General features: G+C 48.3%; 1 protein-coding gene across 1 annotated transcript in view; it reads left to right on the top strand.

The window, feature by feature from the left end:
- Sytl3 (synaptotagmin like 3) overlaps window positions 1–24743 on the top strand; it is a 69147-nt gene that overhangs the window by 40597 nt on the left and 3807 nt on the right. The window contains exons 5-12 of the mRNA XM_032894738.1: window positions 1524–1575; window positions 2767–2836; window positions 4440–4518; window positions 8047–8171; window positions 11101–11235; window positions 17122–17300; window positions 19175–19277; window positions 23794–23964. Coding sequence (XP_032750629.1) covers window positions 1524–1575; window positions 2767–2836; window positions 4440–4518; window positions 8047–8171; window positions 11101–11235; window positions 17122–17300; window positions 19175–19277; window positions 23794–23964 — 914 coding nt within the window. The remainder of the gene's footprint in view (window positions 1–1523; window positions 1576–2766; window positions 2837–4439; window positions 4519–8046; window positions 8172–11100; window positions 11236–17121; window positions 17301–19174; window positions 19278–23793; window positions 23965–24743) is intronic.

The raw sequence follows: 24743 nt of genomic DNA, 5'->3' as shown, positions 1-24743 counted from the left end.
CGAGTTGAGCCCTGGGAGGTGGGAAGACCAGGATTTGAAGTTGAAGCCCTCCTCAGACTATGTACATTCAAGGCTAGCCTGGGCTACACGAGAAGACAGAAATCCTTTATGATCTTAAGGATTCCTGCCCTTTCCGGGGCCAGCTTAGCTAAAGACCTGAAGCTGGGGCTATATCCTGCCTTAAGGGTTGGAGATTGACACCAGGGCTTAACTCTAGATGTTGTCTGCCCCTCCTAGGGTCCCCCTCCCCCACATTCCATCCCAAATGTTCTCAACACCCCGCTCTGCTCTGTCTGTGTGTCCTTAAGTAGCATTGACACTCACATCTATGACATGAATTAAAATCTTCCAAACCACACAAGAGCTACCCTGACCTCCCAGAGCCCTGGCCTGATGAGTTGGGCTGCGTAGAGGCTCTAGATGTCTCCTTGAGCTGCAAACCTACTACCATGCTGCCACACCCCCCAACTCCCCACCCCCATGCTGGTAGCCAAGAACTACTGAGGTCACGAAACATGGACAGACAGATTTATTTGAGAGGGTTTAATACATCATGGAACAGAAAGGGCAGGTGCAGTCTGATTTAGGAAAGTTAATTAGTTACTCTGCTAGACTTAAGGAGATTATGTTTTTAAAAGAGATTAGGTTAAGTCTTCGTCACAAGGGTCATTTCAAGGGATACATTCAATTATGCAGTGTTTCCTGGGGGAAAGGTACCAAGGAACTTGAAGGATTGTTTCAAATTGCCCAGATTTAGAAAATCTGATTCAACATTAACTTCTAATTGAAGCAGACATTCCCAGACATGATGGATTGAAGTGTATGAGTGGGTGGGTAGGTGGCCAGGGCTGTTAACAAGTCAACAGTTGTCCAGTGGATGGAAAGCTGTACAATAATCCCACATCTATATTTTTATGTTTATTTTTTATATGTATGAGTGTTTTGTCTGTATAGAAGTCTGCATTCCACATGCATGCCTACAGAGGCCAGAAGACATTATTGAATAGCCTGAGATTGGAGTTGTAGATGGTTGTGAACTGCCATGTGGGTGGTGGGAGCCATTTCTCCAGCCCTAAGTAGTGTGTGTGTGTGTGTGTGTGTGTGTGTGTGTGTGTGTGTGTGTGTGTCTGTGTCTGTGTCTGTGTGTATGTGTATGTATGTGTGTGTATGTGCGTGTGTGTATGTGTATGTGTATATGTGTATGTATGTGTGTGTGTGTGCATGCATGTACACATGCGTGAATGTACCAAGCACATGTGTAGTGACCAGAAACAGGTTTCAGGAGTCTTCTGTCCCCTGAGCCATGTGGATCTGGGGGGGATGAAGCTCAGGTTGGCAGATTTGGGGGTAGTGCCTTTACCTGCCTCCGCCATCTGATTTTTGAGCATTTCTGTCATCCCCCAAAGATCTCTTTTTAATAACAAGAAGTTATATTAAAACAATTTGAATATATCGATTGCTGGGTTTGTGTCACCTACAGTTTGTTCTTGGTACTGACTGCCCTTGGCTTGTCTCTCCCCCAGGCAGACGTGAGACCGCTGGGGCGAGGCTCCTGCAATCTTATCAGAGGCAGAGGTGAGTGCAGGACAGAGAGTCCCACGTCAGCAGGAGCTCAGAGGACACCTGAAAGAACTCATACATCCCTGACCTTCAGAGGTCACTGCTCTGGAACATGACTTAAATTATAAAGTTCCTGGAAAAGGTCGAGAGGAGCTTCTAGGTTCTCCTGAGGAGCCCTCTAGCTGTCCTGTGTTTACACGTACTATCGTCCCCCTCAAATTCCCCCGAGAGGCTGTAGAGTGAACTGTCTTGGATGGTGCGCCTGACACCATCCTAAACCAAGCGGTTGCTTCCACTTTCCTTCCTTTCTCTGGCATCTTCCCTGGTTGGGAACGTACCTCATAACACTTTTGAAGTTAAAAATGTTGAACCAGTGTTCTGAGAGAAGTTAACATCTTTGCACAGACTTCTGAGTCTCTGGCAGCCTTGATGCAGCAGGTCACACACCCTGTTCTGCTGAGCTTAGTGGCTGTCACTGAGAGTTCCCATGGTTCATGATGAAATGTATCCAGTCTCAGAACTTAGAACCTCCTCTCCCCCTCCTCCTCTTCATCCTCCTCTCCCTCCTCTTCATCCTCATCTTCCTCTTCCTCCTCTTCCCCCTTCGACCTCCTCCTCTCCCTTTCTCTTCCTCCTTGTCTCTCCGTATAGCCCCGTGGTCTGGTCATTGTTGTGTAGTCCAGGCTGTCCAGGGGTTGCTGGCAAGCTTCTTGCCACAGCCTACCCAGCACAGAGATTACAGGCGTGTGAGCACATCCACTTTCTACTTTTTTTATTTTCCCTTCCCACATTTGTTCTTATTTCTCTCAGCTCGTGCTTGCAGTTTTTCTCACATTGTTGAGTTTTTTTTTCTTTTCTTTTCCCATTTTGGCTCTTGTGCTGGTGTGGATTGCACTAGGAATACAATAGTCCAAATAGGACTCCACATATGAAGCCTGGGTCCAAGAGCAGCTCAGAGGGAGAGCCAAGGTCCCCCAGTGGCTTCAGAATGTGCTGGAGAAGTGGATGCCTGGGCTGAAGGCGGTGACGTCCTCACGTCCATACTCAGGCACAGCGCACAGAGAAGCAGCAACAAGCAGTGCCACTGCCACGTCATTTTCTTAAAAATGACGCAAAGCAAGAACTTGAAATGATAAACTCAGACATTTGTAAATCTGTAAGCCTTAAGTAGTTCTAACCCATTTTTCTTGTGTTTCTCCTTAGCAGCAAAATCTCTGTGGTCCCTCCGACGCCACCACCTCTCAGTGAGAGCCAGTGCGGCGGCAGCCCTAGCAGGGTAACTTGTCTGTCTGAGTACCTGGGTGGGAAGTGGGGAGGAAGGCCAGGCGAGCATGCCGGGCGAGCATGCTGGACAGTTGACTCAACAGCCTTGCAGTGTGTGTCTCTGACTTAACTGGCGCTGGAGGTGGAGAGGAGATTTTCATTTCTTTCTGTGGCCAAGGACCATCTGCAGTCTCAGCTGGCTCCTTCTGCTTGAACCCCGAGACATCTTGTCCTGATCCTTGTCTCTGGTGTTTGTTCCCGCCTTTACGTGTGTGTGCATCTGGCATGTGCGTAGGGCAGGTGTGTGTGTGTGTGTGTGTGTGTGTGTGTGTGTGTGTTGTGTGTGCACGCGCTAGAATGAGAATGTGTCTTCTTATTTGTATGTGCCAGGGGTACCAGAACCATTTCCACCCAAAGCACTCAGCTGTGTGATCTCGGAGTTTTCTTGGCTTTCCACCTGAGAAGCAGAAATAATTCTTTCTCTGACTTGTCTCCCATGCAGAATGGTGTCTGTGTGTACTTGGAAACTGAGTGCCATGGAATTGTAAGGCTTTGGTTATCTTCATCAATTTGTGTGTGCATCAAAGGGAACAATTATGTCTTACACGGGAAAACACACATAACAAAAACACTTTCACCTTTTTCCAAATTCACAGACACCCTGGGGTGTCTCACAGTCCTAGTCTGTTTTCCCCTATAATTATGTTCTCAGCACATATTTTTGGGTGAATGGATGGACACTGGAAGGATGGATAAACAGATTGGTGTGTGGGTAGATAGTTGAATGAATGGATGGTGAGGAGGTAGACAAATGGAGGGTGAGTGGGTATGAATAGATGATCTCTGGATGGATGGGTAGACGAATGGACGGACAGACAGATGGGCAGATAAATGGGTGGACAGACAGATGAATAAATGGACTGGTGGGTCAATAGATGAGTACATGGAATTTTAAGTAAAGCAGTGGATAGACAAGTAGAAACTGGGTGGATGGATAGACAGATGGATGGATGGACATTGGATAGATGGATAGGTAGACAAATGCCCAGATGAATGGGAAGGTATAGAAATCAATGAGTAAATAGTGAACAGATGGATGAATAGGTAGATGGATGGATGAGACCTTGACAAAGTTACTGTCACTTCTTTTTCATTGTTCCCTTTTGGGAGGGAGAGCTCTTTGTGTTCAGGTTGGCCACCCTGTCCCTACAGTACCATCAGCCACCGTGTCGCCTGCATTCTCTGCCTTCTACATGGGATTTGGGTAGGGCTAGAAGACGAAGGAAGTCAAACAGGCAGTAATTAGCTGAGTGCCATCTTTGAGCCAATGTCAGTCATTACATCTGAGAGGTAGTTGTTATCTTGTGAACAGACTGTTGATAATGTTCCATCCTTTAAAGAGGTTGCAAAACCCAGAGGAAGATGGCAGCGTGCCAGGGATGCCTATTTCCTGGGGGCCGTGCCCTGACCCCTCCAGACACACAGGCATATGCCCACGCCCACGCCCACGCACCTTCCCACCTCACCTCCTGCAGTGTTTGGAGGCTGGCGGCCTGGAGGCGGTGGGGCCAAGACCTCTGGTGATGTAACCACACAGTCTCCTGTTTCTATTTTAGTTACAGGAACTTGGCCACTTCAGAGGGTTTAATAAGTCCGTGGAAAACTTGTTTCTGTCTGTCACCACGCAGATGAGAAGTAAGTAACTCTCAGGACGTGTTCTCCCCCAACCCCCACCTTGCACCTCACCTCCACCCCCACCCCGTGCAGGCCAGCCCAGGCAGCCTCAGCCAGGGGTCGATAGAGCAGCCTCTAGCTCCCTGTGGAAGGCAGGAGCCATTTCAGTCTGTCAACCTCGCTCTGACTCCTGCTTGTCTTGCCCGAACCTGCCAGCTCAGCAGCACAAAGGATTCCAGAGGAATGAACACAAAAGTACCTTGCAAGCGATCTAAAACCAGGGCCTTTCTAGCTGCCAGAACCCAGTACCTGCCATTTGTCGTTCTTCTCCCTGGAAAACTTCCCTGCAGGTGGTAGTTAGTGATCCCCCATCTTCCCCTCATTTGGGGGTGCAATTAACTCAGGCTTGCCTTGGCACCCCCATCACTTTCAGAGTTTCTTCTCTCCAGATGAGCTTTTTACCTGTTTCTGCTTCTTTCACTCTGGGCAGTGTTTAGAGCAGGTCCACATGGACACTGGGCACACGTTTCTCTTTCTCTGCTCCCTCTTTGTCTTCCATTTGCCACGCCCTTTCCCTGGCTGCCCGTGGATGGGCTTGCTGCCCTCGGATGGGCTTGCTGCCGTTGGCTCCGAGCCAACCGTACAGTCTGATTTAAGTTAGTTTCTGGGTTCCACACGAGCTCTGTCACACAGACAGATGAAATGAAAGCCCTGCTCTTCAGATAAGCAGTAGGCTGTCCCGGGTCTCTTTCAGGAGGAGGAAATCCGCTGAATTTTGTGGGCCTCTTTACCCCTCTGCGGGCATCAGCCTAGCTGTGACAGCTGGTGCTGGTCCCACGGCAGCCTCTAAATCAGTCCCCTGCCCAAGTCCATATGGCTTATGTGAATTCTCCATCAATGCAAAGACATGGCTCTCACTTCAAGGAAGTAAAGAACATTTTTTGGTTTTTGTTTTTTGTTTTTTCTGGAGCCAAAGATGAGCGGCCCTGGTTGCCCCAAACACCACAACCAAAGGTGGTATAAGTTTTAAGAGAATCAGTGGTAATAACATGAGGAAAGTCTAAGTCAAAAACACTTTTGAAATTCACGGGGAACATGAAGACAGGTGGGTGACAGCTAACTGGGGGATCTGTTATAGGCCCAGATGTTATCTGATGGCATTCATAGCCTTTGGGTCAAGGGAAGCTAGTGCATATATCCAAAAGGATTTACCTCAGTCACAAGGATGGGTATTAGGTTACACATGGAGGTTGGCAATGACTATCTGCTAAGGAAACCAAAGATAGCCCAAGATAATTTGGCTCTGGACCTGCAACATTCAAACTTTCTACAATCACAGACTAATTTTAATCAGTCAGTCAACCTTGCAGGATATTTAACACAAGCCAGACTTCTTTCTGGAAATTCCAGTTCACATCCCTCAGTCCAAGGCTACTATGGAACCTGTATCTCAGGATTAATCCCCACACTGAGATCCCTCAGTCTCCAAAATCCAAAGAGACAGGGCACCTGTGTCACAGCATGGTTGCCCTAACACAGAGGTCTGCCTGCTGCAGCCCTCTCTACACACCTCCGTCAGGTGAGACTTGTCTGGGTAGGTAGCGGGAACGGATGGATCTTCAGAAGGGGTGAGTGAGGTAGCTGTCCTCGGATACGGAAAGTCAACTGTGACAGGCAGCCGTGGTCCTTGGCTTGCCATCAGCCATTGACAGGGACAGCCAAAGCCACCTGCCTTGGATGAGTAGCGTTTATTGGTGTTGACCCCCAATGGTGTTCTGATGTTTTGTGTGTCCTTCTCGTCTGTTTCCTGCAAAGCGGGTACAGAAGATAGCTCGACCTTAGTGAGGAGAGATCAGTACCTGGGCCCTTCAGGGGTGGACTTGTGAAGAGCCCAGGGCTATCTGAGGACTAGTGGCCCAGGATGCTAAAGCTGGTTTGGAACCATGGGGTTTGAGGATAATGACCCAGAGTGACACCCTCTGGCTGCCAGTATTGTCCAAAGTAGCTGGACGAAATGAGAGACTCCAGTCCTTTATCAAACCCATAAGGATCTCACAATGGCCGCCTGCTGGGCCCCTTTAGCAGAGGAAGAGGCCCTTGATTCCTACTTGGGAGCATTCTGTGTTTCTTTCTGGTCCTTCACTCCGTCCACCTATCAGACTGATGTGGAAAGCTACTTGTCAGAACTCCAGACTTCTCAGGGTTTTTCTCTACTTTAAGTCAAGATCTTGTAATGGACCAAATAGGTACGGTCACAGGATAGGATTGTGGGAACAGACCGATGACAGACAGTTCCTTCCACAGCCAGACACGAGAGCCTTTTGCGCTCTCCACATCCAGTCTGCTGCAGACTAGCGTCTCCACCGTACGCTACTCTTTTCCCATTGCTGGCATCACCCGATGCCCGGCAAGATGCTTCTGGGTGGTAGACTTGAGAACACTAGGATGGAGGGGTTCTCAGAAGAAAGGCTGGGAAATGAGGTGGGTGGCAAACTGGGTGCTCTGGCCTTGGGAGGTAGGTCTAGGAAGGGGGACCTCCAAGGCTCTCCTGGACAGTGCAGATGACAGCAGCCAGCCAGCAGGCAGCATTAGCCTGGGCTCTTCCCAGCAATGTCTCTGTGTGTGGACCAGCAGACAGGGGCCTGACCTGGAACACTGCTCATGCGTTCCCAAGGGAGCCCCGCAAGGAGGGTAGCCGGAGTGAGATGTACCCTAGGTGTAGGTTTCAGAGATATGGTGTAGTTGGTAAGTGATCTCATAGGTAATTTCAATATTCATGACCTATCTTAATAAACTGAATGTCGAATGAAATGCAGAGCTAAAACATAATGTCATCACCTGTTTCTTATGTGGTGTGGTTAAGGAAAGACTTTAGAATCACATAGGTAATTCACATCTTCTCTCTAGAGAGTGCAGCTATGGAGACAGTTGAGGGTGACTCTGGGAAGGGAGGTGGGGTTTAAGGGAGAGGCTGGCTGAAAGCTGGGGCTACCACTCGATTGAGGTCCACCCCCCATACTTTGTTCCTTGTCATTTGAATGTGTGTCCCAAGACAATTCCCCATCCGACAGAGCCCACAGAAGCCAAATGGCTGGATGCTGTCATACTGAGGAATCCAAAGCTTAAGTGATCTTTCCAGGGCGTAGTTCCTGAAGGAAAAGGCCATCTTAAATCTTACTGCCCTCCAATGGTCATGAGAGAAAGTAGTTTGTCAACAGTCTCTGTCAGGAACCCCTAAAAGCCAGCTACTCATGTCTGGACAGGTGGTTGGGATGCAGGGAAGCTGAGTAGGAGGTTTCAACCTCACCCTGACAGCGGCTGCCCCTGAGCACGTGACCAGTCGGACCTTCAAAGGGTCCAGCCTTTCCTCTGACACAGTCACCCTGGTGTCCTTTGTTCTGCCATGTGGATCTGCTACCCTGGCCTGGTCATCTTTTGTGTGGCCTTTCGGGGCCCTAGGACCTGTGGGTGGTGGGGAACCCCCCCAAAAGGACTCCCTCTGGTCTTGGCAAAACTTGTTGCTCTCGACTGTCACCTCTTGTCTCCTAGAGCTCTCCAAGTCCCAGAATGACATGACCTCTGAGAAGCATCTTCTGGCCATGGACCCCAGGCAATGTATGGGCCACACGGAGAGGCGGAGCCAGTCAGACACTGCCGTCAACGTCACGTCCAGGGTAGGCACTGTTCTGGCTTGTCTTCTGCATTTTCTTTTGATAGGAAACCTTAATCAGTCAGGAAAACCTAATTATATACAGTCTGTATTCAGGCACGCCTGACCCAAGGAGGCACAGAAATTAAGATCCAAGTCGGATGCAACAGTTTGTGTCCGTATTCCCAGTTATTGGGGAGGTTAAGGCAGGAGGCGCATCTCAGTCAAGGAGCTGGAAGTCAGCCTGAGAAACAATGTGAGACTCTTCCTCCATGGAAAAGAGAAAAAGAAGAATGATTCTAGATCAGCACAGAGAATTGTTCATATCGGGGGTAGGCTTTAACCTGACCCAAGCTCCCAAGGCTGCCTCTCTGTGCCGCACCAAAAGCAGGCCTTGCCTGCAGGCTGACCTGCCGTTTTCTGGGGTCTGCAAGTCTCTTGCATGATTAGGAGGCCTTCTTCCTTCGATTCAAGGCAAAGAACCTCTGCCTGGACCTCTGGTGGAAAGAAAAACAAACTCTGCACATGCATGGGCAAGTGAGAGGGTTGCTCCTGCCCTGTGATCTAAAGCAAGAGGGCTCCTGGGGAAGGAGAACTGCTAGGGGAGCCACCACTCTGCTTCCTGCCGTGTGGGCTATGCCAAAAGCAGGTGCACGAACTCCAGAGAGTGCCTTGGTTCCAGTCCAGCCCAATTGTGTTTGACCTGCTGAGCTCTACAGGGCCCATGTCCCTCCCCTGTGACTGTGGGCTCCAGCTGAGTTGTCCCCAGACTGTGACTGTCCTTTTCTGAGACAGTGGTGAGCTTAGCCCTCCTTCCTTCTGGAACATACTCTATAGCAGTGGCTCTCAACCTGTGAGTCTTGACCCCTTTGGCAAAGTTCCATCTCCAAAAATATATTATGATTCATAGCCACAGCAAAATTACAGTTATGAAATGGCAACAAAAATAATCTTATGGTTGGAGGTGGTCACCCCAGCACGAGGAACTGTATTAAAGGATCACAGCATGAAGAAGGATGAGAGCCCCTGCTCTAGAGACCTCCCATCCTGCCTCTATCTGCTGCCTTCTGCCTGAGCCCAGGATGCCTCTTGGTAAAAATGAAGATGGTGGGGATCTCTGTTTGCCCAGCATGGAGCCCTGTATGCGGCCAGTGAGAAACTGCGGTCTCTAACCTGCCGTCTAAGTCTCCCAGATAGATTCTCTAAGTGTCAGCATTTGTTACGATGTGCTAGACTCTGTATACAGAGCTTTACATGACTGTCAACCCTACAAAAATGGGTATTAAATACAGCCCTGTTTTACAGTGAGAGACATGGAGGCTTAGACAAGTTAGGGCTTCTACCCAGAGATGAGAATGCTGTGCTTGAACTGGTCTCATCTTGGTTTGGAATGCAGACTCCCACATCAGAGTCCTCCCTGGGAAAGAGATTCGGAGGCTCTGGGGCATTTCTGCTGAGCTTCTGGGTGATAAGGGACTGCAGATGCTGGTGCTTTTCCGATGGCTTGTGTCTCTAAGATTTGAGATGTACTCAGCAGGGGTTTTGAAATTCCCAAGCGCAAACAAGTGACTCACAGTGGCGTCCCTGGAGCCAACCTCTTTTCTTCAGTGCTAGCGAAAGGTCCATTTCCAAAGCGCTTCGTCCTGGGCAGACGGCGCCTTCGTTGCCTAGTTTATCACAGAGAGGTGACACTTGCTCCCGTGACCATGATCAAACACCTGAGCTTTTCTCAGAGGCCAGCCAACACATCCAGCAGCTCATAGCTAGGGAGAGAAGGTGCCAGGAGTCGAAGCTGGGTTTAGATGACGCTAATGTCTTACTTAGGCTGTTTCCGTTTCCCCTGTGAGGACAAGTGAAAGCCTGGAGGAGTGGTGGCAAGGGAGGGGACCCCAGAAGAACGACACTGAGCAGTCAGATCAGGCTGGTGTGATGGAGGCACTGACTGAAGGCTAATCACAAGCCAGGCATTGTCCCCTGTAGAGAGGCCTGGTTGATGTTTAGTGTTATCCTTGAAGCAGCTCTGAAGAATCTGTCTCCTCTAAAGATGGAGACATCGGGTGGAGAGACAGCAGAGGATGGTGTGGTCAGAAGGGGTAGGCCAATGTTCCAGCCCCTCCCCTCCCAGCTCCTGCCAGGAGAGGCACATGTGGCCCCATGCAGGGAATCCCAAGTTCCCCACCCCACCCCCGCAGGCCTCACAGTTGACATTCTGAGTGTAGGTGTCACGTGACAGCCCCAGCATGCCCCTCCCCCGCTGCATGAGCTGTGGACTAGAGGCTTCTCAGGCAGTCAGCGGCCAGAGGCTGGCTGCTGAGTTGTGAGAATTGTGGAACCTGAGCAAGAAAGTGCAGGAGGGACTGGACAGACAGCCCTGCCGTGTAGACACCACTGCATGCATGTCCCCTGTGACCACACTCTCAGCATGGGACAACTGGGGACCAGAATAGCCATTTTATTTTACTTCAACTGGCTTCAACTGAAACCGTCCCCTGAGGTTAGTGGTTAGCACTAAGAAGCACTGCCGTGTTTTTACGGAAGAAGTATCAGTCACTAGCAAAAGAAACAAGGAGTAAATACAACTTAAAGGTGCTTTTGCCCTACTTATGTCCACATTAGAAGTAAAATTGTTTATCAGCATGAATACTATATTTCACATAGTTACCTGTCATGATCACTATTAAAAGCAGAATTAAAACTTCTTCAACACTATTTGTATTCCAAAACAGCCCACCTGTCAAATGCGTATGACTACCCCCAGTGACTCTGCCTCAGGGCCCTGCCGGTGTATAGGGTGTGTAAAATCCAAACACATGTCTCCCAACTCAAGCACTAGAAGGTTGTGTGTAAGAGACAGCAGTTCACACATGCAGGCCGGGCTTGCCTGCTGGCCGGGTTTGCTGAACTCTGAGTCAGATGGGGATGAGGGCTATGATGTTTGTGTTTACTCTCTCCAGAAGACCAGCACACCCGATATTCTGAAAGCATTCCATCAAGAAGATCCCAGACACCCTCCCAGCCCTGTTTTGAAGCAAGACACTCCTCCATCCAGTCCGACACACAGCACTGTCTTCTCTGGAGGCTTGAGACATGTGAGTCTAGTCCCAATACTGTTGATATAAGATGTGTGGTTATCAAGATATCAGGACCCAGAGAAGTAGCTGTGTTGAATCCCCAGCAAAAGGGAAGAAAACCAACCAGACAGGATCTGGCTGGCCCAGTAGACAAGGTGTGGCACATTGAATGTGAATGCCCCCCATGGGGCCATGTGAACGCTTGGTCCTCCTTGGTAGAACTGTTTGGGAAGGATTAGGAGGTGTGGCCTGGTCAGAGGAGGAGTGTCACTGGCTTGAACTTTGAGGTTTCAGAAACCTGTGCTATTCCCAGTTAGTTCTCCCGGCCTCACGCTTGTGGATCAGATGTAAGCTCTCAGCTACTGCTCCAGTGCTATGCCTGCCTGCCTGCCTGCCTGCCTCCTGCCATGCTCCTTCCCAGTAAAGATGGTCATGAACTCACCCTCTGAAACTGTAAGGCCCCTATGCACTTTCCTCCATAAGTTGATATTAATAGGTAAGTATCTAAGACACAGGGAAGGACTAGACTGTTTCCTTGTAGTCAGAGGGTAACAGTAGAGCCTGGAGGTGATTTTCAGTTAGGTTTGGAGATAAGGAATGCCTGAAAATAGGTTGGGGCTGGCTTCTCACCTTTTTAAAAATGCCACCTTGTTGAGAACATCTGTATACGTTCGGAAAGTGATCGGTCACTGTGCAGATTTGGTTTTTTTTGTTTGTTTGTTTGTTTTTTTTTGGTTCTTTTTTTCGGAGCTGGGGACCGAACCCAGGGCTTTGCGCTTCCTAGGCAAGCGCTCTACCACTGAGCTAAATCCCCAACCCCACAGATTTGTTTTTGTCAACTCGATACAAAATGGAGTCGTCTGAAAAGGAATCCCAACTAAGGACCTGCCTCCATCAGATTGGTCCATGGGCAAGTCTGTTGGGCATTTTCTTGACAAATGTCCAAAGGGGGGGTCCAGTCCTTTGTGGGTGGTGTTCCCTGTGGGTGGGTGGTCCTGGGTTGTATCAGAAGGCAGGCTGAGCAAAATACCAGGCAGCGTGCTTCTACAACCTCTGCTTCAGTTCCTGTCTCCTGGTTCCTGCCTTAAGCTCCTGCCATGCCCTCTTCCGATGGACTGTGGCCTAGAAGCTGAAATAGACTTCTCCTCCCAAAGCTGCTCTAGGTTGTGGATTTTATCGTAGCCACAGAAAGCAAACCAGAACAGTAACAAAACTGTGGTGGGTCTTGAGAAGAAGTTTTAAAGTTTGTTTCGTTTTGTCTTGAGATAAGGTCTCTGTATATAGCCCTGGCTGGCCTCTAACCTATGTAGACCACACTACTGTCCTGGTACTCACAGAGGTCTCCCTCCCTCTGCCTCCCAAGTGCTAGGATTAAAGGTATGTACCCCCACTCCCAGCGGAAGTGTTTTAAGGTGTGATGGTCTCTTTTATCAAGATTTTCTTCTGTGGGTATTCCTGTGGTTTATATCTTCATGGGCTGTGAAGATATTGTCCTATTCTGTCTAGAAGCTTTAGTAAGATTTTGTTGATGTTTTCACCTGTCCCCTGACTGGCCATTTGGTACCACGCACAGGTTGAGGTTAATTCTATGTGGCTATTTAGTCAACACAGTGTCCCCTTTAAAATGACTATCCTTTCTATAAAGACTTGGTCATTTTGTCTCACCGAGTCTTATGAGCATGCTCCCTGTTCTGGACTCAGTTCCCCCTGGTCACCAGGTCTGTCCTCATGCCTAGACTACCATGTCTTATTTGTAAGTTTTGAGGTATAAGACTTCCTATTTTGTTCTTTTTTTCAAGATGGCTTTATAATGTTTAAAATCTGTTCAGTTTCTAGATAGGGATTAACTATTCTAGACTCTGGACTGGGGTCAACTCTTCCAGATTCTAGATTCTGGATGGAGATCAACTATTCCAGATTCTAGATTCTGGATGGAGATCAATCATTTTAGATTCTAGATTCTGAGTGGGGATCAACTATTCCAGATTCTAAATTCTGGATGGGGATCAACTATTCCAGATCCTAGATTCTGGATGGAGATCAACTATTCTAGATTCTAGATTCTGAGTGGGGATCAACTATGTATTCATTTACTAAACAAAACCAAATGCCTAGAAATTTGATGAGGGGACATGAGTGAGGCCTCAGTTAACTGTAACTCTCATCTGTTTTGTGTTGCTATCTCAAAACACCACTGACTTGGTAATTTGAAAATGGTAGAAGGGGTTGGGGATTTATCTCAGTGGTAGAGCGCTTGCCTAGGAAGCACAAGGCCCTGGGTTCGATCCCCAGCTCCGAAAAAAAGAATAGGAAAAAAGAAAATGGTAGAAATTCATGATTCCAGAAGGTGGGATGCCAAGAGCAAAGCACCAGTGGCAGACTCAGCCCATTAAGGGACTTCTTCCGGCTTTGTCACGGGCCTTTCAAGCTCCAAGTTTATCATCTCCTTAGCATCCTCTCCATAGAATGTATTTCACTTTCCTGCCTTTCACCAGCTGTTCATTAGAGTGTAATTCCCAAGCCCTCTGAGCAGCATCTGTCATTCAAGTGACCCTTGGTAACTGCCAGACTATGTGTCCTGCACCCATAGCTTCTCATCCCGTACATTGTCACATGACCCTGTGGTGGGCAGTGTTAGTCAGTATTACAACTCAGCAGCCTGAGAGTCTGGGGGTCAGATGGTTTACTAGAATCCTACAGGGGCTTTGGGACTTGAGGTCAACTAAGCCAGGGATCATGGGATATCAGATAGGACCACAGGCTCGTTGAGCTCTTGTATGAATTGTTTTTTCTCATTTGCACCGTCCTCCTTTCCTCTCCCCTTATAGCTGACCCCTGCCTGGAAAACCTTCAAGAATTAAGGTTGGGCAGAGGTTCAGTGGGTAAAACTTATAATCCTGATGACCAGTGCCCTATGAAGCCAGGTGCTGTGGCATGTGTCTGTAATCCCAACACCCCTACAGTGAAATGGGAGGTGGAGACAGGAGACTGCCCCAAAAGCTCAAGGCCAGCCAGCCTGGGGTAAATAAGGCAGAAGGTGAGGAACAGCACCCAGGTTGTCCTCTTGACTTTCATGTGTGTGCTGTGGCATGTGCGCCTTCACACGAACACGTATGTATAACATACATAAACATTATACAAGGAAATGAATTCTAAAAGGTGTTTTAGGAAGAGTTAGGGCCACAACACTGAGGAGGGAGACAATGTGGTGGGCCTTTTTTCTTTTTTTAAGGATAGTTCTCAGATTAAACTCAACAAGGAACTCTGTTCTCTTCCCTTCTGATTCTTTTTTTTTTTTTTTTCTGGTGTGTACCCTTCAAATTTATGATGGTGAGATTAGATTGTTGTCTTAACATTTTCTTTTAAACCAAAGCAATGTTTGCCTAAGGGACTCAAACTTCCGAAGGCAAATAACCGCTTTGTTATTTCTTGTCTAAAGATGTTTGGACCCTTTCTGGAGGAATTCACAACTCTGAGAATTTTATGGAGTTGGGCTAGAAAAGGCTTACAAAGTCTCCATTACACGCAGAGATGGGCAGCACATAGAGACAACTAAATACCCAACCTCCTGAGTAGTGGAATCAGGGAAAAATTGAAGCAAAATATTATTTTGGGGTAATGTTAATGACATCTAAAAAATGCAAAGCCCAGCGCATCAGGCACCTGAGAACGAGGTGAACAGAAGTGGTGACGTCTTCCCTGGAGGCAGTTGGAGGTGTACGCATGTGCCCCAAAGCCTGGAGGTGTCTTCTCCCGGCTTCCGCCACAAGGGCCTCTCGCTTGCCAAACACACCCCTTACCTCTGCATTTCACTCCTAGCTCTGGGGTTCTCCTGAATAATTTAATAGACAGGAAATATTTTTAAAGAGTGCCCTGGATGTTGCCCCAAATGTGTGTCCATGGATGTCCAGGGCAGGGTTGCTTATAATTGTTTTGGAAATTTGGCAGCCGCCAAACAGAAAACAGACTGTGGTTCCTACGCACATAGAATGCTTTGAACTGTGTGAACAGTAAAATAAGGTAGAATATTCTGAAGGGCCTGATAGTTCATATCTAATAAAACCATAAAGAAAACTGCAGTTGACTGAGAGGTGGCTTCGAAGCAGCCTGTATTCAACAGGAGGACTAATACGAGGAGAGGAATCTGCTAGAGACCACACAGCCAGCGGGGCTCAGGCCAGGGTGAAAGTCTGCCTGTCACCCACTAGCCTACTTCATAGTACTTTTCCATGTGTTCTTGGTGATTGGAGTTTATTACTTTAAAAAAAATTCATAGCTGTAATATTCCTAGATTTTCTGCCTCTGGGAGGTGGACAGGCTCTGGACTCTGCTTGTGGTGATAGCAGATGACCTTGTGGCCTTCGTGGGGTGGGGTGGGGGGGTCCCTGGCAAGTGAGATCCAAGACCACTGACCTGTGGGCGTTCTTTGCTTTGATGAGAGTTGGCTTTTGTGTCTAAGACAGACAGTGCCTATGGCACTACAGGAGTCAGGCTGCCAATCTTCACTGCTCTTTCGGGCTGGGACCTTTAGGTTGACTCCATTTGCTGCTCAAGGCTTGCAGCTAATGTTCTGGGGAAAACAGAACTGAGCCCCAACAAGGCCCCTGTGTGAGGATTAGCAGCCGCCTACGAAGAGCTTTGTTCAGAGGGCAAAGTACTTCTCCTGGGCTGATTTCCTAGGCCAGGGGCTCCTTGGGGTTTTCCCAGTCCTGGGCTTAGAACCCAGGGCCTTCTGCATTGTAGGCAAGTACTTTGTCGCTGAGTACAAACGCTGTGATGATTAGAAGTCTTTAGCTCTGCTGTTCTGTCTTCCTTCTGTCTCTCTTCTTTTACCACCTCTCTCCATATCTCCCCAGTCTTCGTTTTTTAATCCTCACTCATTCTCGCTGTCCCCGTGTGTCCTTGAATGTATACAGTTTTAAAGTTGTTGTTTTTGTTTGTTTGTTTGTTTTTGTTTTGTTTTGTTTTGTTTTTTTGCATTCTGGTTATATTCTTGGCATTAGCTATTTCAGGTTCCAGGACCTTTGAGATGTTTGGTTTGGTTTTTGTCACTCTCTGCCAGTCCTGGCTGTCTGTTGTGGGCTTTCTCGGTTTCTTCTCAAGAGAGTTTTAGAGTACGGAGGAGCCAGTTAGGAACTACAAGGAGACGTTATTTAGGCTTCCCTGTTTCTATAAAGTCAACATGCTAAGGTGGACTGCTCCATCTTAAGTGGGGCAGTTAAGTAAATTTAATAGCGATAAGATGAATTAATCTTTGAGGCACAGGCACCCTATGGTACGCACACACCTTCATGCGTCATTTAAGCTTAGACTGCTCTAATATCTGACGGTAATTTCATTTTTATTTTAGGTGCCCATAAAATTTAAATATAATTTATCGTTATCTCTGCAGTCCGCCCTCCTAAGACATTTCAGGCAGTCCTCTTCATAACTCTGAGATCGGTATTATTTTTCTCTGTTAGATTTTGACACGGCCAGTGAGTAGCAGGGTCAGCCCTGGGGCCCAGTTCTCTCCAACTCCCAAGTTCAGCCATTCAGCCTAACTGTCTGCTGCTTTACAGTCTGCTGTCCAGCCAGGGACACCACCTAGCACAAGGGTTACGCTTACGGAATGGCACATGAGCTGGCTTACTCCATCCCAGTGACTCACGATAAAGGCTTTGATGGGATGACCTTTATTCCCAGCCTGAGATGTATCGAGACAAGGCCTGGCAAAGAGGCCCATTGCTTTAGGAGTCACCAGGTGGCAGCTTAGGTTAGCGAAGTGCGGGGGGCGGGGGTACGAATATCGGTTTAACACGAGTCAGGTGCGTGTCCCACGTGAGCTGTGATTTATCATGAAAGTGGAATTGCAAAGTGTTTCTTAGCTGTGAAGTAATTTATTATGTCTGCCATTGATTTCAGGGAAGCTTAATTAGCATTAACAGTACCTGCACGGAGATGGGTAATTTTGACAACGCTAATGTCACTGGAGAAATAGAATTTGCCATTCATTACTGCGTTAACAGCCATTCCTTAGAGATATGCATCAAGACCTGTAAGAACCTCGCCTATGGAGAAGACAAGAGAAGGAAGTGCAATCCGTAAGTTGTTAGATTTTCATTGTGGCTGTCGGATTTTTGCTTGTTTGTTTTTTAATTGAAATTTTGGCATCAGACAGCGGTGACACTTTGATAGTACTTTTGCTTCATGCAAGGGTAAAGATTGGTCAATATGGCGTCAGAGTCTGGCTTCACTGACCTTAGCATACATGGGGATTTGGATGCTGTCTTAGGATTTTACTGCTGTGAACAGACACCACGACCAAGGCAACTCTTATAAGGACAACATTTAATCAGGGCTGGCTTCCAGGTTCAGAGGTTCAGTCCATTTATCATCAAGGCAGGAGCATGGCAGCATCTAGGCAGTCGTGGTACAGGAGGAGCTGAGAGTTCTACATCTTCATCTGAAGGCAAACGGGAGAAGACAGGCTTCCTGGAAGCTAGGGGGAGGGTCTTAAAGCCCACACCCACAGAGACACACCTACTCCAACAAGACCACACCTCCAAATAGTGCTACTCCCTGGGCCAAGCATATTCAAACCACCACAGATGCTCGAGGGGTATTTTAGAACATTTGAGCTGCTGTCACAGAGGGCTGGAGACTGAGACAGCGACCTTTACTGGTTTGGATGCTGGGAAGTCCTGGTGCTCACAAAGCTAGTGAGGTCCTGTGAGGACCAGCTCCCTGATTCACAGATGGACATCTGTGCCAGCAACCCCTGGGAGAAGCGGGGAAGGGCCGCTCTCTGAGGACTTCTTTATAAGAGCACAGATTGGATTGCACCAGAGCCACCCTCATACCTCACCACCTCCCAAAGGCCCACCTCCAAGTATAATCACGTGGGAGTTAAATTCCAACAGAGGAGCTGAAACTTAGGAACGGAAACATTCAATGTGTACGAAGATGCTACAGCCAATCAGTGGGGAGGAGGGACCTTCAGAAAAGGGTGTTGGAAGTTTGATTTCATACAGGAAAATAATGACCATCTTCCTTCACGCAATTCTTAAATAATTTTCGAAGATCTATTTTTATGTGTATGGATGTTTTGCCTGTGTGTGTGTGTGTGTGTGTGTGTGTGCCACATGTATGTGTGCAGTGCCCATGTGTCTTAACTGCTTGTCTGTTGCTGTTGTGTGTTGCAGATCAGAGGGTCAGAGTTTATGATGGAACGGTTGAGAGCTCCAATATTGACCCAGAGCCACAGGTCAGAGTAGGAGGACGAGGGAGGGAGAAGGAGAGGGAAAGAGGGAGAGAGAGGTTGAATGATTAAGATGGCATTGACACAAGTCTTTTGAAAGCTCAAAACCTGCCCCCAGGGACACACCTCCAACACAGCCACACCTCCCAATCCTTCCCATGCAGGGTCACCAACTGGGGACCAAGTATTCAAACATATAAGCCTGTGGGAGCCGTTCTCATTCAAAATCCCAGGAGAGGGTATGGGACCCCATAGAACTGGAGTTACTGTGTGGGTGCTGGGAACTGAGCCCAGATCCTCTGTGAAGCAGCAAGTGCTCTTAACCCCCTGAGCTGTCTCTCCAGCCCTTCATAAAGGCATGTTTTAAAAATTCCCCACTGACATAAAAAGAAATATCACTATCGTCAAAAGGTGATACTTGCAGAGATGTATCATTGGGCCATGGTTCGGTTTGGTTTGGGTTTTGTTGTTTGCTTGTGTGTGTGTACTTATGTGTGTGCATACATGCATTGTATGTTCGTGTGTGCATGCGTGTGTGAGTGCATACGCATGTGTAGATTGAAGCAGGACATCATGCAGGCAAAGCACATCGTCTATCGATAACTTGTACTCAGTCCACCTAGCTCTGTGGAGAATCCACTGGTGCTTCATTATGCTCCCCTGGTCTGTCCACCCCATGTTGAGGTTTCCCTTTGTCCGTCTGCCTCTGCCCACTAGGTATGTCAAGACCTACCTGCTGCCTGACAGGTCCTCCCAGGGAAAACGCAAGACGCGAGTTCAAAAGAACACTCTGGACCCGACTTTCGAGGAAACCTTGAAGGTTCGTGCCAGGCGGGAAAGCATTCCTGAGTTCTCCCCACCCTGGGCTGGGCCTAAGGTCAGAGTCCAGCATGCCTCTTGTAATGCTTGAGTCAGTTACACAGAACTGCAGACATCTGTACATTTCTTCACGGTTCTGTCAATCAGTGCCCAACTGAAAGGACAGACATCAGCCTTTGGACTCTGACAGACTCCAAAACAGCTTTGGATTAGCGATTTCTAAGAAAACGCAAATCTCAAGCTAACAATTGGGCACAGGACGACTTGAAAGTTTGGTTTGTCTTATAACGTTTGCCTAAGTATCAGAGCAGTGTTCACGAGCAGAGGATTCTGGGATGAAGCTATTGGGTTTCAGTCTTTGCAGGAGTGCCTCTCTCTATGTTGGAGTAGATGAAAGCCATAGGTTTCTTCTTTTTACGAAAAATATGTCATTTTTATGAAGGAACAAATTATAGACCAGGGGGATGGCTCAGTAGGTTAAAGTCTTCAGAATCCACACAAAGTCAGACTTGTGCCATTTGGTACAATCTCGGCATCCTACAGCAAGATGGGAGGTGGAGACAGGGTCCCTAGAAGCAGGCTGGCCAGCTAGCCTGGTGACACAGTGGCAAGACCGGAGACCCCATCTCAAACAAAGTGGAAGACAAAGGATGAGATTGCTCCTGACATTCATAGGTGCCCAAGCAAGTGCCTGGACCCACATGCGCTCACTTTGTATGTAGATATACACCCTACATGCCATGGGCATCCCATGCACCCAGCATACAGACGTCATTACATCATATACATATTACACATCATACACATCATATACATCATATACTTATTACACGCACACACACAAAGATAAGACAAAATTATAAAGGAATCACTTGAATTGTTATTTTCTGTGCTATTAAGAAACAGGGTTATGCTTTAGGGCAGAGCGAGCCTTGGAATCTCAGAGGAAGTCCCACCATGGGCTGTGGCTGCTCCAGCCATGGGCAACCTGGACCTAAGGAAACCCCAGCCAGGGCTGGCCGCTCCAAAGTCTTGCTGTCTGGCACCATCAAGGAAAGAGGGCTTTGTCTGCCTTACTTGGCAAGTAGTGGCAGTCAGGGGCCATATGGAGGCTGGAACAGCGCCTTGAATTCATTAAATAATAATAATAGCCATTGTTTCCTGGTCTCCCTCTGGCCAGCTGCTTCATGTGCACACTGAGGGTAGTATTCGACTCTACCCTTGCCAATGGGAAATGAGACTCAAATGGGAGTTCAAGACGCTTAGCAGGAACTCACAATGGAGAGGCTGTCCTGGAAAGGTTGGTGTGGGGAGGAATCCCATGTTTTGTTTTTAAAATGCAGATTCTGACTCAGCAGGTGTGGGCAGGGCCCGAAATGCCCTGTTCCCAATGCCCTGTTCCCACAGACTTCACTCTGCTGGCCACCCACGTGCAGATCACTGCAGCCGGGTCTGCAGGCTGACTGCTCGCCTGAGACATTTGAAAAATGTATGTGCCGGGTTGATATTGAAATTTGATTTCTTTTTTTTTTTTTTTTTTCTTTTTTTCGGAGCTGGGGACCGAACCCAGGGCCTTGCGCTTGCTAAGCAAGTGCTCTACCACCGAGCTAAATCCCCAACCCCCGGGTTGATATTGAAATAGTCATCATAAGACTAATAAAGTATTCTGTGTAAGACTAAGGAGGCCCAAGAAATTAGGCCTGAACTATTTTAGATAAGTATTTGATTATAAAATCCAACTTAAAAAGGCTTACTTGCTTTATTTAAATTACACGCAAGATCTGTGGTCTTTGGGAACCTTTTAGATCAATCTGAAAGGATAACGTCTTTAACTTAATTCTATAGTGTTCTAACAAAGACCAAACTTATTCTTGAAGAAACTCCTGCAGTCAGGCATGGTAGTGCCTGCCTTTAATCTCCCAGCACTAGGGAGATAGAGGCAGGCAGGTCTTTGGGAGTTCAAGACCAGCTCGGTCTACATTGTGAGTTCCAAGTCAATCTTTAAAAAAAAAATAAAAGTGGAAGGAACTAGTGCTTTACCTCCATCTGGGTTTGGCATCCAGGGGGTTTGTAAAACCAAGGGAAGATGACTGTGAGAGCCTCCTCTATGTGAGTCGACAGCCATTCCACCCTGATCATACCTCATCTTGCGGTAAGTGTGTATACCAGAGTAGAGGCTTGGGCCAGAGAGATGGCTGAGCTGGTAGGGCGCCTGCCACATAAGCATGAGGACCCACGTAAAAGGACAGTCATGACACGTGTGGGTAACCTCAGTGCTTGGGAATAGAAGCAGGGGAGCTCAGTGGTCAGCCAGCCCAGCCAAACAGTGTTAGGCTCAGCTGAGAGATCTGTCTCCAAAGAGAAAACGGAGAGCAATTGAGGAAGGCACTGTCAGTCTCTGTTCCCCATATGCACATACACCTCCACAAATACATACTATGGCACACAGACATACTGTATACATCACACACTACACACCACCCACACCCACACATACACACACACTGCACATCTACACAAATACATACTATAACACACAGACATACCACAGACATTCTGTACACATCATATACTATACACACACACACCGTATACACATACTGTACTCTGCACACACACACACACACACACACACACACACACACACACACACACTCCTACAAACAAATTGAGCCTCTAAAATTCAATCGTCACAGTTTTCTGGACAGAACATTTCTTGGGGACTCCTCTGGGTTCAGGGGAAGTTTCAACCCCCTTTGAGACTCTCTGAGTGGGAATCTGAGGGGAACGGAGACAGGAGATTTGGGTGTTTGGTCCTTGCCTACTCTTGTTCTCTGATGATGTCAGACCCCATCGTCTATCACAGCTTCAGGCCGCTGGTGCAGGCTTTGGAGAGCATCTCACAATGGAAGCTAGTTCTTGTCTGACCAGTAAGTTAAGCTACTTGGGGAGAGTAGTCCTGTCCATCAGGTAGGGATGAGTAGCCATTGAGGATCCAGGAAATGCCTCCATGTCTCAGGGAGTCCAAGAAGCGCCTGCAGGGTGAGCGCTTAGGGAATGGCCCTCAGGCATCACCATGACCCCATTCCACCATGGCCCTCTTTGTGGAACAGTTTCTCACAGGGCAGCAAGCACAGCCTTGCAGTCGGGGCTTAATTGACTAATGAGGGAGGAGGCAGGATGATATGGTTGGTTGGTTGACAGAGGGAGAAATAGAGCAGGAAGTGTAGTGACACAGACCTTTAGTCCCAGCTCGTGGGAGGCAGAGACAAGTGACTTCTGTGAGTTGAGGCTAGCCTAGTCTAATAGTGAGTTCCAGGCCAGCCAGGGTTACACAGTGAGATAGCCAATGGCTTAAGAGTGACTAGACCCATATAGCCACATAGATCCCAGAGGGAGGAGAAGGCCAGCCAGGAGGGTAGGGTTGGGGAATAGTACCTATCACTACCACCGATGGGTGCAAATGCAGACAGTGTTCTATTTCCTGTCTCCCTCCCATCTTGTCCCTCAAAGGGAAAGAAAGGTACGGAGAGTGGAAAAGAGGCCACGAAACCCAACCAGAGCGCATGTGCACCCACAGCGTGCCACAACCCTAGGGTAGGCAGTATGTCACAAAGGTCAACCGTGAGAGGTCAGGGCTGGTTGTGTGGGTTTCTGTGCCACCCACCACTGATGGCTTCCAGGCTCAGGGCCGCACCCTCCTTGAATGAATGCCTCCTGGTCTTGACCTCACTTGTGTTAGTGGAGGCCAAAGACGCGTGGTACAAGAGGGCCCGGCAGTTTGCCCTCTGTATTCATTGTCAGAAAAAGCACAATGTGCGGACTGAAATCTGGCTTTTCAGAGGCTGAGGTGGGAGTGCTCCGTGTGGCAGGCAGCACAGCCTTCAGAAGGGCCATGTGTCACCTACAGTCCTGATCTCTGTTCCACCTTCTACTCACATACATTTCTATCCAAGGTAAACATGCTGGCAAGGAAGCTTGTTCATTCATTAATTCATTCATTCATTCACTCACTCACTCACTCACTCATTCATTCACTCACTCAGTTGCTTATTTATTTTATTGTGGTACTGGGGACATATTCTTGGGCTTGATGAGTGTCAAACATGTCTTTTATATCTATCCAGTTATGGTCCCACTGCATTTTTAGAAATCAAGTCTGATTTTTAGTATTTTGGGCTAATATTGGCTTGGTGCAGGGTGGCCCTGTGGAAGGGCAAATCCTGTGTTGACACACTTCTTGGTTTGATTTCCTTCATCCTGGCCACGATCTGAGAACTAGGAAAGGGTGTCTGGTGGGAATAGGGGCAGGAGGGGATGAGAACTGTGCTGTTGGGGGTGAGAATAATACAAGGGGCTTGGTACACAGGCAGAGTCTTGACCATTGGCTCCAAGCAACTTGGCCCACCCTGGCTACACCTGGACTCTGGTTGCAGTTAAGTCTCAGGGCTCAGCCTGTGCAGGCCTGGGGGTGGTTCTAGGGGACCTGGCTAACAACCTTGTCCTCGCATCTGCAGTATCAAGTGGACCCTGCGCAGCTGGTGACCCGGAGGCTGCAGGTCTCTGTGTGGCACCTAGGTACCCTAGCCCGGAGGGTGTTCCTTGGAGAAGTGATCCTTCCTCTCGCCACATGGGACTTCGAGGGCACTGCAGCACAGAATGCCAGATGGTACCCTCTTCGGGCCAAGGTGTGTCTTTTTGTTACTTTTCTGTGGCAGTGATAAAACACCATGACCAGAAGCAAGTGACGGAAGTGTTTATTTGGATGATTCCACAGGGAGAGTCCACCATGGTGGGGAGCCATGGTAAAAGCAGGGACAGAAAGCTTGGTGCCACATCTCAAGGGCACGCGGAAGGAAGAGTGGGCAAACTAGATGTGGGCTGAGGGTTCAGACTCTCATAGAGCACCCCAGATGTTTGTGGAGCACCTCGAACAAGGCTCCACATCCCCAAAGTTCTGTAAGCTCCTCAAGCTTACCACCAACTGAGGACAAGTATTTAAATTCTTGAACTGATGGAGTGACAGTTTTCATTCAACCTACTGCAGGGGCTGAGCACGCCCAGTCACCATGAACTCACTCATGTTCCTGCGGATAAGCCCCCTTCCACCTTGCCCCCTCCCTGTTGGCAGCATGAACCTGGCTAGTGCACCCATGGGTATCCCGCTCAGCCTCTTTGTCGAATGGGCTAGCAGCAGAGTGCCAGGATAAGCCACCCTACCTGATGCCCGCTGAGAGAGTAGTATCCCATCACTGAACAGGAATTTATGTCCACGGGCTGGAGCCCTGTGGCATTCAGGGGCTGGCACTTGGTTTCTAGACCTTGAGGGTCCCTGTCCCAGTTGGCACCCAAGGACCTGTGGGATGCTTCAGCGTACATAATGGCTGGCCCATGCAGGCTTCTGGGAGTCCTGGAACCCTGAGAGAGCAGCTTCTGGTAGTGGCAGACATGACTCTCCCTCCCAGTA

Source organism: Rattus rattus, chromosome 2 (assembly GCF_011064425.1).
Source record: "Rattus rattus isolate New Zealand chromosome 2, Rrattus_CSIRO_v1, whole genome shotgun sequence".
In the NCBI taxonomy this organism is placed as follows: domain Eukaryota; kingdom Metazoa; phylum Chordata; class Mammalia; order Rodentia; family Muridae; genus Rattus; species Rattus rattus.
This window is presented reverse-complemented; position numbering and strand designations above follow the sequence as displayed.